Genomic DNA, 18,745 nt, shown 5'->3' with positions numbered 1-18,745 from the left:
TTCTGAAGTGGTTGCATTACTGTACATCTGTACTGGCAGTGAATGAGAATCCTAGTTTTTCTACATCTTTATCAATACTTGATAAAGTTAGGCTTTTTAATTTTAAACATTTTAATATGTGTGTGGTGATTTTAATTTCTATTTCCCTAATGACATAACATTAAGCATCTTTGCATGTGTGTATTTACCTTCTTTTTATTTTCTTTGATAAAGTATATATTTAAATTTGTTGCCCATTTTTAAGAGTTTGTTTCTTTTATTATTAAACTCTCAGTATTCTCTATATATTCTGGATTGAAGTTATTTATCAGATATATAATTTCGAAATAATGTTTACCTAATCTTGGCTTGTATTTTCACTAACAGCGTCTTTAAAAAAGCAGAAGTCTAAGTAATATGAAACCCAACATACCAATTTTCTTTTTATGGATTATGCTTTTGGTTTCTTACCTAAGAAATCTTTGCAGAATCTAAGGAGATAAAGATTTGCTCCTATGTTTTCTTCTAGAAGTTTTATAGGTTTAGGTCACATATTGAGGTCTAGGATGCATTTTGATTTAAATCTTGTACCCGGTATAAGGTTCACACGGCTTCCTCCCCGGTGGCTCAGACAGTAAAGAATCTGCCTGCAATGCAGGAGACCTGGGTTTGATCCCTGGGTTGGGAAGATTCTCCTGGAGCTATAAATGTCATATGTCATTATTTTTGTCTATTTGCTATAAAATGGATTTAAATTAGAAAACACATTATACATGGTCATGCATGTAAAAATTTTATGTGTATTTCCAAAGAGTATACTTTCTATATGAGAGTAAAAACTATATAATTTTCAATGAGATAAAATTTGTTAATTGTCTATTTAAATGCTTTAGTACATGCACTTAGTACATGTACTTGGTCTTCTGAATAAAGCATGGCTAAATTCTTCTACTAATTACGATCTGTTGACTTTTTCTTATATTTTTCTTAGTTTTAGCTTGGTAGAATTATGCAGTTAAATATATTAAGGTAAATGCTCAGTTAATTTAGTATGTCAATATAAAATATCTCATTTATTCTCATTTATGTTCTTTGCTTTGAATTTCATTTCATCTGATACTAAGATTTCTCCTAGTACTTTCTTTTCAATGGCCTATTTTTAGGGTATCTTTTCTATCCTTTTATTTTTACCTTACTGCATCTTTTTGTTATAGAAGTATCTCTCATCATCAGATATAGCTGAATATTTTATAATCAGTGTTTTACATCACCCACATTATAAAAGAAGAATTGAACCTATTTAATAGTTATTGCAAATACTAATGTATATATAGATGTTTTCTATTTATCATAACCTTTTGTTCATTATTTTGGGTTTCCGCCCCCGCCGCCATTCATGTGTTTTGTTCAATTTATCAAATCTTTTTTGCTTTCTATCCTTGGAGTCAATGTATTTCCTAAACTAAAAAAAAAAAAAAATCTCATAAAAAAAATCCACACAATATTAAAAAGCAGAAAACCTATTTGAACACAGTAAACTCTAACTCCATTCTATAAGATAACCTACATTAGCTGAATATCTAACCTTTCAGACATATTTTTTTAAAAAGTACTTTTGTATATATCATCCTACTAATATTGTTATAGTGTTCATTCTTAATTTTAAATCCTGAATTTAAATTTCATCAACTCAATGGATGTGAATTTGAGCAAACTCTGGGAGACAGTGATGGACAGGGAAGCCTGGCGTGCTGCAGTCCATGGGGTCGCAGAGTTGGATAAGACTTACTGACTGAAAAACAATATTTAAACTTTGGTTTTTCTTTGGTTTATTATAATCTTACTCTAAACATGTAAAGAATACAGTCTAATGGTTTTTCCTCTTTACCAGATGGCAGATGACTCTGCCATTTCCCATGCTGAAATGAGAAATAATGCTGTTTTTTGGTGTGTGTTTCTGTGATGACAATAGTTTCTCCTTCTTTATGATACATCAAAGTATGGTCACTCAGGGCTCACTAAATTGCAGTACTATTCTTCATAGTAGAGGCTTTTTAAAAAAATCATTTCTTTGATTATTTTATTCTCTCCAGCTTCTCTTTACTTTTCTTTTAGAGCTCTTCATAGAGAGATGTTGGAATTTCTGTAGATAAGCCCTTTGTCTCTTAAATTTTCCTTCATACCTACCAGTATTCCTTTTAGAAGGCATTCTGAGGACATTTCCTTGATCAATCCTTAGTTTCACTAATTAATAACTTAGTTACAAATTGACATTTTCATTTCAAATTTTTAAGTCAAATTTTAATCTCCCAAGTTCTATGTTACATTCTTTTTCATGAATACAAAACCTTTCTCCATCTTGCTGAATATCTTCTTCTGATCATTCCATTGGACATCTTTTTTTCTGACTTTTGATTGGGTGTCTTTCTTTCATGGTGTTGATTTCCCTCATTTGTGGTGTGTCATGATTACATGCTTATTCTTTGCTTGAAAATCTGTTTGCCAGGTCTTCTGTTTACCACTGCCTGTTTCTGGTGATTAACAGGGGACAAATGGCTTGTCTCCCTTGTGTGTGGGCTTTCTAACCCACCTGGCAGTCAGTACATTACTTGGGCACTGCTCAGCCTCACTGAGTCTAGCACCCACACTCAAGGATTTAGTTTGTGGGTAAACACAGCTGCCATCCACTATCTAACACAAAAAGAAAAGAAAAATAAAGGCAGAGCTCCAAATGTAAAGTCCCAATTAACAACTCTGATAAGCTCCCTGATTAATAATCCTGATGAATTCCCCTTCTATTTCACATTTCCATTGTCTGTACCTCAAGCTTTGTCGTGTTCTCCTTTTCTATTGTAGATTTAAGTCTTTGCTATAGATTTATTATTAGTGTTTGTTTCCTAATATTTTTGTCATTTCATGAGATTTTGGCAAGGGAGGGAGAATAGACACAATAAAAAAAATCAACCTTTAATTTTCAATCATAAAAGCCCCCATAACCGTATTAAAATAATTAATATGATAAAGTTTTCACATTATTACCTCTCACAACAATGCCATGAGTATCAGCAAATTTCAAGACTAAAATGATCAAGCATTTTCAATAGAGCCTTTGGACAATACTTTGGACCTCAAAAAATTAAAAGAAACAAATCTGTGACACCTCAAAAGCAAATCTAACCAGTTCTATTTCATTTGGCTCCAGCATATATCAGAGAATCAATCCAGCCTGATAAGTGATGAATAGCTACAAACATATTACCTCTTCAACAACTGTCAAGTTGATGTTCCAATCATAGGAATCTAATAAAACTATTTAATTTTTCTGAGAACTTTCATAATTGCTATAGCCAACATCTCTCTCTCTCATCAAAATACCCAAAGAAATGGGCTCAGAAGAGAGAGCATGTATGTGTGTATATGGCAGGGAAGAAATTGTATCCTCAGGGCCCAGAATGTAGTTAATATTCATTAACAATTCACTGAAATGAATTCAACAACAACAAAACATTTTGCCTCTGAAGAATCTAACTTTACTCTAGCATCTTGGGGCATAATTTGGCAAATTTCCCTTCAGCTTATAACTACAGATATATTTTATACTACACACAACAAACCCTTAAGATTATTATTGTTCTTTTCAGTTCCTTAAAGCTTTATAGTCTAGTATGGTAAATAGCAGTATTGAGTACAAGATGCAAGTAGGATCATATAGAAAGGACAAAGAAGACAGAGGAAAAAACAGTCTAGGAACAGATGGGACAAAAGTCAGAGGTGACAGGAGGCTTGGTTTATGCTGGGACAAGACTGAACCAATCCCACTATTACCTCCTTGACTTTCATCTCATCTGTTCCTTTCCCTAGACTGTCTTTCTGTTATGTCTTGTCCATTCTGTACAACCAAATGGCATGTTGTGCTGTTATAATACTTCTCATGCATGTGTCCTACATCGCTCCAGCTGTGTCCCACTCTTTGCAACCCTTTGGACTATAGCCCACCAGGCTTCTCTGTCCATAGGATTCTCCAAGTAAGAATACTGGAGTGGGTTACCGTGCCCTCCTCCAGGGGATCTTCTTGACCCAGGGATTGAAACTATGTCTCTTGTGTTTCCTGCATTGGCAGGTGGGTTCTTTATTGCTAGTGACACCTGGGAAGCCCAGTACTTCTCATAACAGACTATAATGCTTCCCAAAGTAAAGACCACAGGGACAGCACCTTTGGTAAGTTAGTGTTAGTTATTTTATGGACATTTGGTCTGCCTCACACTACTTTTTTCATACAAAAAGAAAACTTTGAGATTTATTAAAATATAAATAATAATAATTGACAAAGTCAGGGATAAAGGAAAGTAGAGGAAATAATCCAGTTAGAGAATGGCTCTATGGTTCTCAGAGACTGAGGCAAAGTAAATACTGTAAGTTTTTATATAAAAAATAAGCTAATTATGTTATACCAAAAACAGAACATTTATAAGTATCTCCGGCTGCTAGAAAAGAAAGTGGTGTTGGAAAAGTTAAATGCCTTGCCCAATGTCCCCTGGCTTCTTTCGTTAGAGGAAAATACTGGTCTCTTGACTTCAGTGTTGTTGCTGCAATATCACACTGAAACCAAATACACAGTGAAAATTAGTTGCTATTATGACAATCCCTGGGAGAAACATAGATACCTATTCCCCAGTGAGGGATAAGAAATTAAGCTAAGAACCCAACACAAACGTTCTGTGAGGAAGCTGGGTAGAGTGAGAAGATATGAAATGACCTGATCACCCTTAAAAAGGAAACAGCGGTAAGGCAGCAACCTCAGAGGCACATATAAGATCCCTACTGCCAGAGGGAGTGAGAGGTTTAAAAGGCTGGGAAACCAGTTTCTAGAACATTCTATATATACACAGAGTCTTAGAAGAAGCAAAGTGTTAAGTACTATACTAAACTATGACTGAGAAGACAGATTTTAAAAAACTTCCTAGGGCACTGGTCCAGAAGAAAACAAAAATTAAGGTCAAGTCTACATCAGCCAGTAACAGACTTCTGGGCCCTTAGATTCATTTATTTGGCTCTCCTGACTGTTTGGCTCAGTTTTTCCTTAGCAAGTGTAAAAAATGCTTGAACACCACCACCCTGGGATCCTGTTCAACCAATTCAGATAGCTGTGGCCTTTTAACTCACATCCAAGTGACTTGGCGTTGTACCAATATCATTTCCCCTAGTAGAGCCTAAGCAAGAGAGTACACAGCTCAGAGAGCCAGGAGTTAACTGGCTGTTCCCATTCCAGAAAGGTCTGGTTCTTTTCCTAGATAAGGAAACAATACTATATCAAGATGTTTCTATCATTCAATATTACATATCACACTGGATCCACAACTATAAAAAGAGAATTAGTGGCAATACCACTGTCTATTCTTAAAGCATCTCTCTTGAGGCGCTTTAGGCAACTGAACTTTACTTTTCCAGCCCAATCCCTTGGGAAATAAACAGTGATGATTTATTAAAACTTACATTTTACAGATAAGAAAGACCAACAAAAAGAAGCTGAAATGCAGAAGGGGACAGACTGTCTTGAGGCTACACTCTACTTGTTGAACCACATTTCTTCCTTATACAAAAGATATAGAAAGATCTTCCTTATACAAAAGATACAGAACATGCACATTTACTCATATGTAGCTGACTGCCACTTACTTCACAGCACAGTGCTAAGGTACTCTGTGGACCTGGCCATATTTGGGCCCCCACTCTGTGCCACCATGTTCCTTTGCCAGGGTCATGGTTTCCTGCCTTTTCTCCCATGAAACCCATTTTTGAAGATGTCTAAAACAGTTTTTGAATGGCAAGTTCCTTCCTCCTACACCAGCAAAAATCTAGGCAATTCCAATTGCCCCTTACAACAATGTGACCATAATAACCTCTTCAAGTTTGTCTGCCTATAATCAGTCTTTTTAAAAAATATACAACCAATTTATTGGTTTATATTGCCTCGATTCCTCCTGTCTTTATAGAATAGCATGACCCTCAGAGCCAGGGGGTACATTAAATTTATAGTTATTGAGTTGCATTATTTTTTAGTAGGAGGCAGTAATGGCCTTATAGACGAAATAATCGTAATATACAAAGAACAGTGAGAATGCATCAGATAAAATTAGAGAGCTATTACTCCCTCCAAAGTAAGTTTTAATAAAAGATTCTGAAGGAAGACAGCTTTATTTTGGTGAAAGACATCGAACAGCCTGGGTACAAAAAGCAGAGATTATAAGAAGCAGGCAGTAGTGCCCCCTGGGTTGCCTGTTAAGAAGTCTGCCCTGTACAGTTTCTGGAGAACTTTAGAAATGCAAATAACCTGGACAGATTAACAGCACCCGAAGATAACTAGCAGGATACAAAGAAACAGCACCTTTCACTATGAGGAGGCGTATTCCTTCAGGCAAACAAAGAAACAGGACAGAGTCAACATCTGTTTCATATAACAGCTTGGCTGCTGAGAGAAGCAAACTTTAAAAAATGGCTTAGCTGACAACCCTCAAAAATCATTCAGTCACTATTGCATGGGCTGAAGTAAATGGGTAAATAAACACAACTTGCACTTTCCATACTACCCTCCCCGCCTTCCTCTAAAGGAAAGAAAGTGCAAACAAAAATCCTCTTATCTTCCCTTTTGATTGGCAACTAACAGCAATGAATCCTGAAGTGTGAAAGATAGCTAACTGATTTTTAGCTCTGCCCTGCCTTCCCCAAAGTCAACTGGGAAGATAAGATGGCCAAAGAGTATTCTGGGTGGGGAGCGTGGCCAAGAGAGGGGGGTGGGGAAACAATTCAGACATAACTCATTAGAATATTAAAGGGAAGAAAACAAGTCATTTGGCAAAACCAACCATTTTTTGGTTGGTTCCAGAATTCAGTTCAAGAAAGAAAAAGCAATATTATGATGTCTGGATCCTTATCAATAAGTGGTAACAAACCAAATGTGTTAAGAGATGAAATTTTCCTCTCTGAATTCTATCAATTTGTAAACAAAATTTCAGAATCAAGAGAAAGCCATCTAAGAAGGTATAAAAATCTATTCGTAGATTTAAGAACTGGACATTTCTAAGATGAAAAATTATCAGTGCTATGATGTCGCTGCAGTGACTACTGCGTCCAACTCAGTTAAACGCCAGATGCTTTGCTTACCTTAGTAATGTGGTTAAAATACATAAGTCAAACAGAATGAAAGCAACTGAGAGGCACCAAGACAGACAAGAGATTTTTCTGGTGGAATCTGAAAAGAGAAAAATGGTGATTAGGCGGAAAAGGACAAAAACATTTACTACTAACACATGTGCAGTGGCAAAAAATATGCTGGGCAGATAACCAAGAAGCCAATGAGATCCCTTTCAGTGACTTTCAGGTAGAACACCATGCACATACGGGAGAGAGAGAGATGACCACAAAGGAAAAAATCATATGTGATTTGTTTTATATTCAGAGAACTAGGGATGAAAAAGGCATTATTCAAAGGTGCTTTTGTGGGGTGTAAGGATCCTGATGCTGGGAGGGACTGGGAGCAGGAGGAGAAGGGGACAACAGAGGATGAGATGCTGGATGGCATCACCGACTCAATGGACATGAGTTTGAGTAAACTTCGGGAGCTGGTGATGGACAGGGAGGCCTGGCGTGCTGCGATTCATGGGGTCGCAAAGAGTCTGACACGATTGAGTGACTGAACTGAACTTGTGGGGTGTGAGGGAGTGAGGGTATGACTATAATAAAAGTAAATCTTCCAGAAATGTTAGGACCAGACAGTTTCTAAGTACTCGACCTACATTAACTAATTTGGTCCTCACAAGGATTACATGATATAGGGACTATTAGTACTACAATTTATAGATAAGGAAACAAAGATACAGGAAAGCAGACTTATCTGGAACCATAGAGAATGGCTGAGCTTAGAAACAAGTCACCAGGAGGAAGGAAAATTCTTTGAAAGATTAATCTTTCTGTCTATCCAGGATCCTGCTTGGTGTCTTGCACAACATCCAGAAAAATAAAAATAACAGAACAAGACAAGCAGAGTAATTAATTAAAGCTGAAGGAGAAAGGATATAGATTAGTTTAAAAAAGACTTTCCAAATTAAAGAATATGCAGGAAAAAAAATTTCACTGAGAGATACTACAGAATGACCTCCGTAGGGATCAGAACTGTTAAAAAAAAGAATTCCTTCCAGTATGGAAGGGATTAACCCAGAACTTTGTTTTAGGCCTATAAGAAATATTTGGCTTTAATTCAAGGAGAGAAGTTTAGTTCACGTTAAGATTCTCCCCTTGTGTTGATTAGCCTATCTATGCAGGGACTATGCTTGTGTTGACACTATAACCACCAACATTTTCTAGAACTCGGCCTGAGCATATAATATGTATTCAGTAAATATTTGTTGACTGAATTAGAAAAAATAAAAGAGTATGAAAATGACAAGTTTATGCTAGATTCTATAAGTTTTAGAAACTACCTAGAATAAGTTAAGACTCTGCTTCAGAAGGCAGTCTTGAAGAAATCAGAAGAGGAAAGCACGACTACAGCACTAGAGTCACAATTAAAATGGAGGAAGAATTGACTTGACTGCTAAATAAAGAGAGTAAGACAGAAAATGAATAATAAAAGCAGCTGCAATGATTAGGGATAACATCCTACAGTTTCGAGAAGAGTAGAGTGTTCATGTGTAATCAACACACATGTTAATGAAAATAATACAACATGTGAAAACTTTAAATTGTTCATATAATAGTGGTAAGAACAGCAGCAGACAACACCTGGGAGCCTTCTCTTGTGCCAGGCACTGGGCAAAATACTTCATTTACAGAGTACCCTGGTTAAGCGCAAGGGTTCAGATCAACTCCCAGAAATCCTTCTCCAAGTAACTTTGAACAAACCACTTGACCTGTGTCTAGGTGTCCTGTGTCTCACTATCTGTCAGATAATAACAATATCTACTCTCTAAGCATGAAGTTGCAAAGATTAAGTGAGAATGTGTGCGGAGAGAAAATAGAAGAAATTTTAGAATTCTAGAGTAATTGGTACAGCCTGATGAGTGGGACAGGTAAGACGAGGAGAACAGGTCATTTTCAAAATAGTGTAAACAGGACTCACCCATCATACCACCGGGTTGGATTGTCTCTTTGTTTCATCCTTTATATTTACTTACCTCTTAATTTCATTACTTTCAAAATTAATTTCAAATATTGGTTTTCATGAATGTATCATTGAACCACAGGTCTCTGTAAATAGCATTTATTCCCAGTCCCTAGAATCATGCTTGACACATAAATAATTGTGCTAGAATGACTGCATGAACAGTAGGAAAACATCATTTGAGAAAATTGCTATGAATGAAATTTATAGGAATTTTTAGGTGCAAGATATAAGAAATATCTTCATAAAAGAAAAAATTGAAATAGCACAGAATTCTCTGTAATATAAATTAGGTAGTACACACACACACATCAGTGTGTGTATAAACACAAGGTTTGCTATTTATAGTAAGATCTACCAAAAGTGACTTTCATTTAACTCCATTAGTCATTGTTATTTCACTCTAAACCATTTCTTACTAGATAATGAACACAAGCTCATGCTTCTTCCTATTTTGAAGAAGTAAGAAATATAAGAGAGGTTAGGAGCAGGTGATGGAAAGCCTTGGAACCATGTGAAAAGGGTTGAAGAAGGAATCAGAAGGGAGAAACAGGCTGGGCCAATCTCCTGAATTAACCCTAGGAGAAGCAGAACTTTCAGAGCATTCCAAACTTCAGCACAGTTCGGGCTCTTAGTATCTGCCTACCTTTACACCTATCTTCTTGAGTTTCTTCCTTGATTTCAGAATCTTCGCCTGGATTGACAACCTGCAAAATTAAACCCTGCTTGGGAACAGATGGATTCCCACCTTATACACCCCTTTCCTCTAATTTGATCTTTTGAATTGTACTGAGTTTCACTGGCACAGTTAAGATTATAATAAATTCTGGACTTTTGAAAAATTGTTAAGATGCATTATACATTTTTTATATCATCGAAGTAAACATCAATAATAAACATCTTAATTCATCAAGAGTTTCTTACATTTGGAGGGTATTTAATAAAAATTTTGCATCTATCCTAGTAATAATAATATTAAGTATCAATAATATTTAAAAATAATAGAATTCTCAAACCATTCAGTTTGATTCCATGGATGTTTATACTATGTTCTCTGAAGTCACAAAGTAATATTAAAATATTTAGTACAAGTCTTAAAATTTTTGCACAGAAAATTTTTCTATTATAACATTCATGTTTTATCATTTTTTCAGTCAAAATGACAAAACCAATGTCAAAGAAAAACCAGAATTTATCAACCACAGTTTATTTTAAATATTAATACTATAAAAGTCAAAGTGGCTATAAAACAGTCTGACAGAAGTAAACCTGGAAAGATCAGCCAATACATTACATAAAAATAAGAAGGCATAAAAATACTATTAAGATGGCATAAGGTCTGGGTTTTAATTTCATCAATCTAATAATAGGTCACAGAATGAGCTTAAAAAAAAAAAAAAACACAGAGTAAGGTCAATATCACAAAGTGGTTAAAGAGATGGAAGAGAACTCTCTTCTAAGTCATTAAACTCACCCATACTATACTGAACTCTAGAGGACTTATCATTTTCCTATGCCATTAGAGAACTTAGCAGGTTCACTGAATTGACTGATTCCTTTGTTAACCTACTTACATGGGTTAAGACCCTGACCAACATAAAACACAATAAAAAAAAATCCCAGACAGAGAGTGCAATGAAAGACTGAGTGGTGTATAGTTTGGGGTAAAGCCTATCCAATAAATGTGCTTGACCAACAAAGAACCTATTGGCAAAGATTTATTATCAGAACAAACACATTCTAAAAAGATCTAATGCAATAAAACCTGCAATATGAATACAAACTACTCTAAAATACAGTTCTTTGCATAATGTATAGCTTTTTTCTATGATTATACTAAAACTCTCTTCATTTTTTCCATTCAAGAATAAATTTCATAAGAGAAGTAAAACCAACGAGTATAGAGTATGAAATGGCACTAGTAGTGTAGTACTACATAAATAAACATACATTATCGTTATGTCAATTAGAACTCTTCAACTACCTTTAAAATACATATAAAGAAAAAAAATATTTCTAGCAAACGTATTATCAAGAGAAAAGGTAAAAATAAGTCACCTCCTAGAATAATACATCATCATCATGTTTTAATTATATGCAACACATTAATATGAACTTAGTAGAAGTCAGAGTCAGACACAGAAAAGATATATGATATACCTCCAAGTTCTTTTACATTCAAGATGGCATTCTGGAATGGCACTGCTTTTATACTAAAACCTACAATTAGAAAACAAAAAACAAAGAATTAGCAACTTAACTTTAAAAAATGTATAAGGTTCTCAAATTCTCTCTTTTTGGCAGATGAAGAACTATTTTTCATAGCTCCTATTTACACCAGAAACACATAAGATGAATTATAACCTAGTATTATCTTCTATCATTTTACAAAATAGAGTTGTATGCTACAGCAAAATATAAACCTTTTCTTCCAAATACTGCCTCATTCCTTCATACATAATGGCTCTTTGTAAATTTTACCAGTTGTGAGAAAGACACTTGAAAGTAAAGAGAAACTCCAAAGAAAATATTAAACTTACCATGATCTTTACATCTAATTCCTAAAGTTAATTTTCCCTCATATATAACTTAGCAACCCTAAAGCATCTAAATTATAACCATCTTATATTGGAATTACATAGTATTTATATTAGTATTTTCTTTCAAGGACACGGTTAAAGTCATACATAAATTTTTCTTAGATGTACAATCATAATTACCCATTTATGCATTTTATAATGCATTTAATAAATGATTTTTATTATCAAAGTATATTCTGCATATAGTGCTATGATTAATTCTGTATTTAGGACTTAATTATCATAATCTAAGACAATCAATTCAGGTGTAATGTGAATGTACATTTACCTACACACACACACACACACACACACAAATACATATACTGAATATTTCTGAAATGATCCACAAGAAACTGGAACATATAATGGGGGAGAACTAGGTATCTATAAATCTTAAATTGGAGAGATTCTTTAGTTTCATTTAAATGTTTTGCATATACAGGTACTTCTTTTTCAATTAAAAGCTCTGCTACTTTTTTAAAATTTTATGTATTTTTAACTGGAGGATAATTGCTTTACAAATGTTGTGTTGGTTTCTGCCATATATCAACATGAATCAACACAGGTATACACATGTCCCCCCCAACTCTTGGACCTCCCTGCCACCTCCCACCCCATCCCACTACTCAAGGTTGTCACAGAGCACCAGGTTTGAGCTCCCTGCATCATACAGCAAATTCCCACTGGCTGTCTGTTTTACACATGGTAATGTATATGTTTCAATGCTACTCTCTCAATTCATCCTACCCTCTCTTTCCCCCACCATGTCTACTATTCTGTTTTTTATGTCTGCATCTCTGTTACTGTCTTGCAAATAGGTTCATCAGTACCATATTTCTAGATTCCACATACATGCATTAATATATGATATTTGTCTTTCTTTTTCTGACTTCACTCTGTATACTAGGTTTTAGGTTCATCCACCTCATTAGAAATGACTTAAATGCATTCCTTTTCATGGCAGAGTAATATTCCATTGTATATATGTACCATAGCTTCTTTATCCATTCATCTGCCAATGGACATCTAAGCTACTTCCATGTCCTAGCTATTGTAAATAGTGCTGCAATGGACGCTGGGGTACAAGTATCTTTTTCAATTATGGTTTCCTCAGGCTATATGCCCATTAGTGGGACTGTTGGGTCATATGGTAGTCTTATTCTAGTTTTTTAAGGAATTTCCTTACTGTTCTCCATAGAGGCTATATCACTTTTCCACCAACAATGCAAGAAGATTCCCTTTTCTCCACACCCTCTTCAGCATTCACTGTTTGTATATTTTTTGCTGACTGGAGTGAGGTGATACCTCATTGTAATTTTGATTTGTATTTCTCTAATAATTAATGATGTTGAGCATCTTTTCATGTGTTTATTGGCCATCTGTATGTCTTTGGGAAAAAATGTCTGTTTAGGTCTTCTGCTCGTTTTCTGATAGGGCTGTTTGTTTTTCAGGTATTGAGCTGTATGAACTGCTTATATATTCCAGAGATTAATCCTTTGTTGGTTGTTTCATTTGCAATTATTTTCTCCCTTTCTGAGGGCTGGCTTTCAATCTTGTTTGTTGTTTCCTTTGCAAAAGCTTTTCTTTACAAAAGCTTTTAAGTTTAATTAGGTCTCATTTGTTTATTTTTATTTCCAGTACTCTAGGAGGTGGATCAAAGAGGATCTTGCTGTGATATATGTCAAACAGTGTACTGTCTGTTTTCACCTAAGAGCTTTATCCTTTCTGGCCTTCCATTTAAGTCTTTAATCCATTTTGAGTTTATTTCTGTGTATGGTATTAGGAAGTGTTCTAGTTTCATTCTTTTACATGTAGCTGTCCAGTTTTCCCAGCAATGTTTATTGAAGAGGCTTTCTTTTCTCCACTGTATATTCTTGACTCCTTTGTCAAAGATAAGTTGCCCTTAGGTGCATTGGTTTATCTCTGGGTAAAACTGCTCTAAAGCTTATTGAGTAATTCCTGAGCACCCAATTGATTTAAGGTAGTAAGCATTATTTAATATGTACAATTACAAGATAAATAAGACACAGTCATCCTTTCAAGAAATTATCAACAAGGTGGAAGGGAAAACATACAAATACTTTCACTGAAGCAAGTGCTAGAAAAGTTAAAAAGTGCCAAGAAAGGTAAAAAGATGTAAATTACTACATGTGTAAAACCAATTCTTTTATATGGTTTTGTTTTACTTTATACATAAACAAGTTAAAATGTGCCTTATTATATACTCCATTCTATTATTACCACTCCTCTGCTGTGTACTGCCCTAGAACTTTAAGATTCTATACATTACCTTTTACCTAGGAGTCAGAAGCTCTATGAATGTGGTCAACTTACTGGCCTTGGTTTTCATTGTTTGTAAACCGGGATGATAGTATCTACATCACAAAGTTGTGATAATGCATGTATTATCTTTATCACAGAGCCTGGTACAAATAAGCATACAACATAAAACTGCCAACTTTATATTTCAATTGATGCCACGTTGATGATTTATTCATTAGGTACACATACCTTTTGCCTACCTGAATATATTACAGACTCCTAAGATAGAAATTCTGGTGCTCATTTATTAATCTAAGTACTTAGTTGGAGCCATGAGTGTTATTACTGAATGAAAAGTATCTTTGCTGGAGTTTACACTCAACTGGAGTGTAAACAGTTGAAATTTGTTGTGTTGTCATTGTTGTCCAGTGGCTAAGTCAAGTCTGACTCTTGGCGATCCCATGAACTGCAGCACACCAGGCTTCCTTGTCCTTCACTATCTTCCAGAGTATGCTCAAACTTATGTCTATCGAGTTGGTGATGTCATCCAACCATCTCATCCTCTGTTGCCCCCTTCTCCACTTGCCCTCAATTGCTCCCAGCATCATGGTCTTTTTTAATGAGTCGGCTCTTCACATCAATGGACAAAGTATTAGCGCTTCAGCTTCAGTATCAGTCCTTCCAGTGAATATTCATTGTTCATTTCCTTTAGGATTGACTGGTTGGATCTCCTTGCAGTCCAAGAGACTCTCAAGAGTCTTCTCCAGCACCACAGTTCAAAAGCATCAATTCTGTTCAGCCTTCTTTATGGTCCAACTCTCACATCCGTACACAACTAATGGAAAAACCATAGCTTTACAGAACAAATGTTCGTTGGGTTCCCTAAGAATCTTTCAAAACATACTCTTTCAGAGTGGCTTTAATGCAGACAGACACAGTGGGCACAGCATTGTGGTTAATGGTAGATGCAGTCAGTGAATCTCAGCAAACTAGCAAGCGGAGTAGGAGGCAGTGCCCTGTGGCTGACACACCGGCATGTACCTTGACCTGGAGGAAAGCCTCTCCAGGTGTCTGGCCTCCGGGAAGCTAATGAAACTCAGTGCCAATCACAATACTCATGCTGGCACTGAAATCTGCCCACGGGAAACTTAGACGCTTGAATGTATCTGTCTACCTCACAGGGGTATTAAATGGATTAAAAGGCAATGATTATGAAATCCTGAAAATAAAAACCCTATATAAGTGCTAAACAGTCTATCAGTGGTTATGTTCAGGACAAACCCAAGTATGAATTTTCCAGGGAAATGGGACAAACCCCAACTTTGAAAAATAGTTATGGAGCATATTAGCAAAGTTTAATCTGCTTTGATTCTTAAAAGCTGACAATATGCAGGCAACCAGAAGGAAGCAGTATTTTTCCGGAAACTGCCACACCCATATGCAAAATACAACTTTAGAAATTTACTGATCTAACAGGCATATTATATGATGATTCCCATCTTAAATCCTTGCATAGACTACAAAACTGTCCTCCAGCATTCACTCTAAGCAAAGTAAACCAGCAATGTTATTTATAGGCATATAAATGTTCCTTCAGAATACTCATAAATGTTTTCTCTTCACATAGAACATGTGTGGCTAGATTTATACTGCAAAGGTATATGTAGTCTTCCACTTTGCTGTCTTCATATTATTTTTACAATATAGCTGTGGTAATTAATGTTCAGAGGATGAAGCCCAGATAACTAGTCCAGAGAATGTACTATTCATAGAAGAGAAGCAATATTTTTCTATGTTATTCATCCTGTTTGCAAGGACTAAGAAGAATTAAAATATAAGGACACATTTTTGGTTCAACAAAAGGGCAATCTAGAAGAACCACCAGATCAACTGTATTTTATTCCTTTACATTGAATTAGATGAGGTCAAGAAGGGAAATTCATATTTAGTAGGGATACAAAGGTCAATTCATCAAAACACCTCTATTGAAGGATCACTCTGAAGAATAAAAATCTGTGGATTGCATAGGCTCCACAGTAAGAACATCTGGGTTCAAATTCTGGGTCTACCATTATTAATTGTCTGAGCGAGTTATTAAATCCCTCTGTGCCTCAGATTCCTCATTTGTAGAGGAAAATAGTGCTATAAAGTATTTTTTTTTAAAGAAGTAAAACTAAAAATTGCGATTACTAATGGTCATCAAATGACTACTGAAAGCTTTTTCCCAATCAAAATCATGTGTGGCCTCAAGTTCAGGTATATTATGAAAGCAATGGTAAAAGTAGGAGTTGCTGAAGACACAATCAAAAACAAACATTTATTGAGGACTTCCAAAGACTAAATATTTGTGGTTCTCCTTAGCATTTCTTTCCCTCTCAATCAACCAATCACCAAAACCTTTCAGTTTCATCTGCCTAATAGTTCTCAAATATGCCTACTTCTCTCCATCCTCACAGCACAACTTTGATCAAACCATCTAGTGAGCCTCCTAATGAAACTCTGTTATCAGCCTCCTCCATCATCCTCATACACCAGCAGGTGTTTTCCTGCAATGAACCTCTGTTCACATCATTCACCTAGTTAAAAGGGTCTGATAGCTTCTCACTTCTCAGGAGATAGTTCAAAATATCTAACAAAGCTCTATCAGATCTGATTCTTCTTTCATTCTCTAGGCTTATTTTGTACCATCTCCCTCTCATTTATATTTGGTTTCTAAAACAAGCTATATTCCTTCCACCTCGGGGCCTTTGCACCTACTGCTGCATAAGTGTGTGTTCTTTGCCCCTCTGGCAAACTAGTCATCCTTCAGGTGTTTGAACTTCACTTCACCAGGCAAGCTTTCTGTGTTCCTAAAATAGGTTGATTTTTTTTTTAATCTGTGTGCTTCCACATGACTTTCACACTCCTAATTACATAGTTTATTTATTTATGTCTGTTCCCACGGTAGACTGAAAGGATTCCTAACGGAGACACAATGTATGGTGTATCTTGTATGCCAGTGCTTGGTCATAATAGGATCTCAGTATTTGTTTAAAGATCTGTGCAAAGGGTTTATATTTGTCAGCCCTCCATATCCAAGGGTTCTGCATCCACATATTCAACTAACTGCAGATCAAAAATATTTAGGGAAAAAATTTCCAGAAAATTTCAAGAAACAAAATTTCAATTTGCTGTGCACAGACCACCATTTACATTGTATTAGGTATTATCAATAATCTAGAGATAATCTGAAGCATACAGGAGGATGTATGTAGGTTACATACAAATGCTGTATTTTTATATAAAGGACTTTAGCATATTCAAATGTTGGTATCCATTGTAGGGGAGGATGGTCATGGAACCAGTCCCCCTCAGATACCAAGAGACAACTGTATTTCCTAATTTAGCTGTTATGACAATCCTTAAATTAATGAGTAACTACTGTTCCAGGAAGAAAATGAAGCCTGGAAGGGTTACGGACCTGGACAAAAGGGCAAAGTGCTGCATTTAAAACCTGAACTCAGGTCTCATCAGTCCACCAGAACTCCACCCTAGAGCACCTCCTCCACATACCAACAAGCTGATGTATTTTATACTATTTTGTCCAGTTTTGAACCTAAAGACTGGTGGAACTGACTGGAAAAATACACATATACCTAATGAGCCCACTAATTTGTTTTCCCTCCTGTTTTATAAATAATCCAACACAAGGAATCTCTTTTGATTCTTGTGTTCTCAGGTCTGTACTACATTGTCTTATTAACGGAATGAAATTAATTGTATGAGTTTAGAAAGTACTTTTTATTAGATGTTATTAATAAAACGATGACCCTAGGAGGCAAGGGAAAATGTTGACCTGACTCAGTCATGACAGGGTGCTTGCTCTGTTGCTTCTTCAAAAAACAAAAGCATTCCTCTGATGCTCTTTTCACAAGGAGGCAGTGAGTGGATGGGACAAGACAGGGTCTTAGAAGTCCTAGTTGACAGCTCTTAGACTCACCAGCCACTTTTTCCCATTGATTTTGAATCCCCTCCTCTAACATTTAGATTCCACTATTTGTATTAAACAAGGAAGAGGGAATAACAGTAACAACTGAGTCAATCATCAATGGCCTCCAGTATTTGGCTGAAGGGCTCATGGGTAGGTCTCCTGACTCCATTCAAACAATTTGATGGCTGAAGCCTAAGTTACGTAGTCATTTTTTCCTGGCCTATTTAAGCTACATTAGTAAGACTGAAACCTCCCCTAAGATTTAACCCCACAAATTTTAATAAATATATGACTTAGTAACTCTTTGGGGAAATAATTGCTTGCATAGACTCAGTTTTTGTCTTTGAGTCCTTAAATCCAAAAAAGCCTGTGATACAAGGGAGATGGATTTGAAAATTTTTATGCAGGGAAAGCATTACTGGAATCATAACAAAATTAGATTTGGGAGGGAGATGAGTCTATTTTTATTCATTGTGTGGAACACAGAAGTATTTAACTTGGACCCACAGACCAACCTCTACTCTCCCCCCACCTCCCATAACACATTCGCAAGTCTGCACATTTGTACACAGATACTGTCTGAAGTTCTTCTCAGATCCCTGGGTCACTAAAGAACTGCTAAAGGAAAGACATTCTACAGATCTAGTAGCCTTGACTTGAACCAAGGGCATGATTAATGGCCATGGTAGTTTTGTGATGTTTGGACAATGGTCTAGTGAAATTTTAAATATGATTTCAACATCATAAAAGGAAATTTAATCTATCAGCATTTATAAAACAATCCTTTAGCAGATA

At 35.7% G+C, this 18,745-nt stretch overlaps 1 protein-coding gene across 1 annotated transcript in view; it reads right to left on the bottom strand.

The window, feature by feature from the left end:
• ARL15 (ADP ribosylation factor like GTPase 15) overlaps nt 1–18,745 on the bottom strand; it is a 447,977-nt gene that overhangs the window by 259,633 nt on the left and 169,599 nt on the right. Inside the window, exon 3 of the mRNA XM_061129803.1 lies at nt 11,297–11,356. Coding sequence (XP_060985786.1) covers nt 11,297–11,356 — 60 coding nt within the window. The remainder of the gene's footprint in view (nt 1–11,296; nt 11,357–18,745) is intronic.

Source organism: Dama dama, chromosome 25 (genome assembly GCF_033118175.1).
Source record: "Dama dama isolate Ldn47 chromosome 25, ASM3311817v1, whole genome shotgun sequence".
Taxonomy (NCBI): domain Eukaryota; kingdom Metazoa; phylum Chordata; class Mammalia; order Artiodactyla; family Cervidae; genus Dama; species Dama dama.
This window is presented reverse-complemented; position numbering and strand designations above follow the sequence as displayed.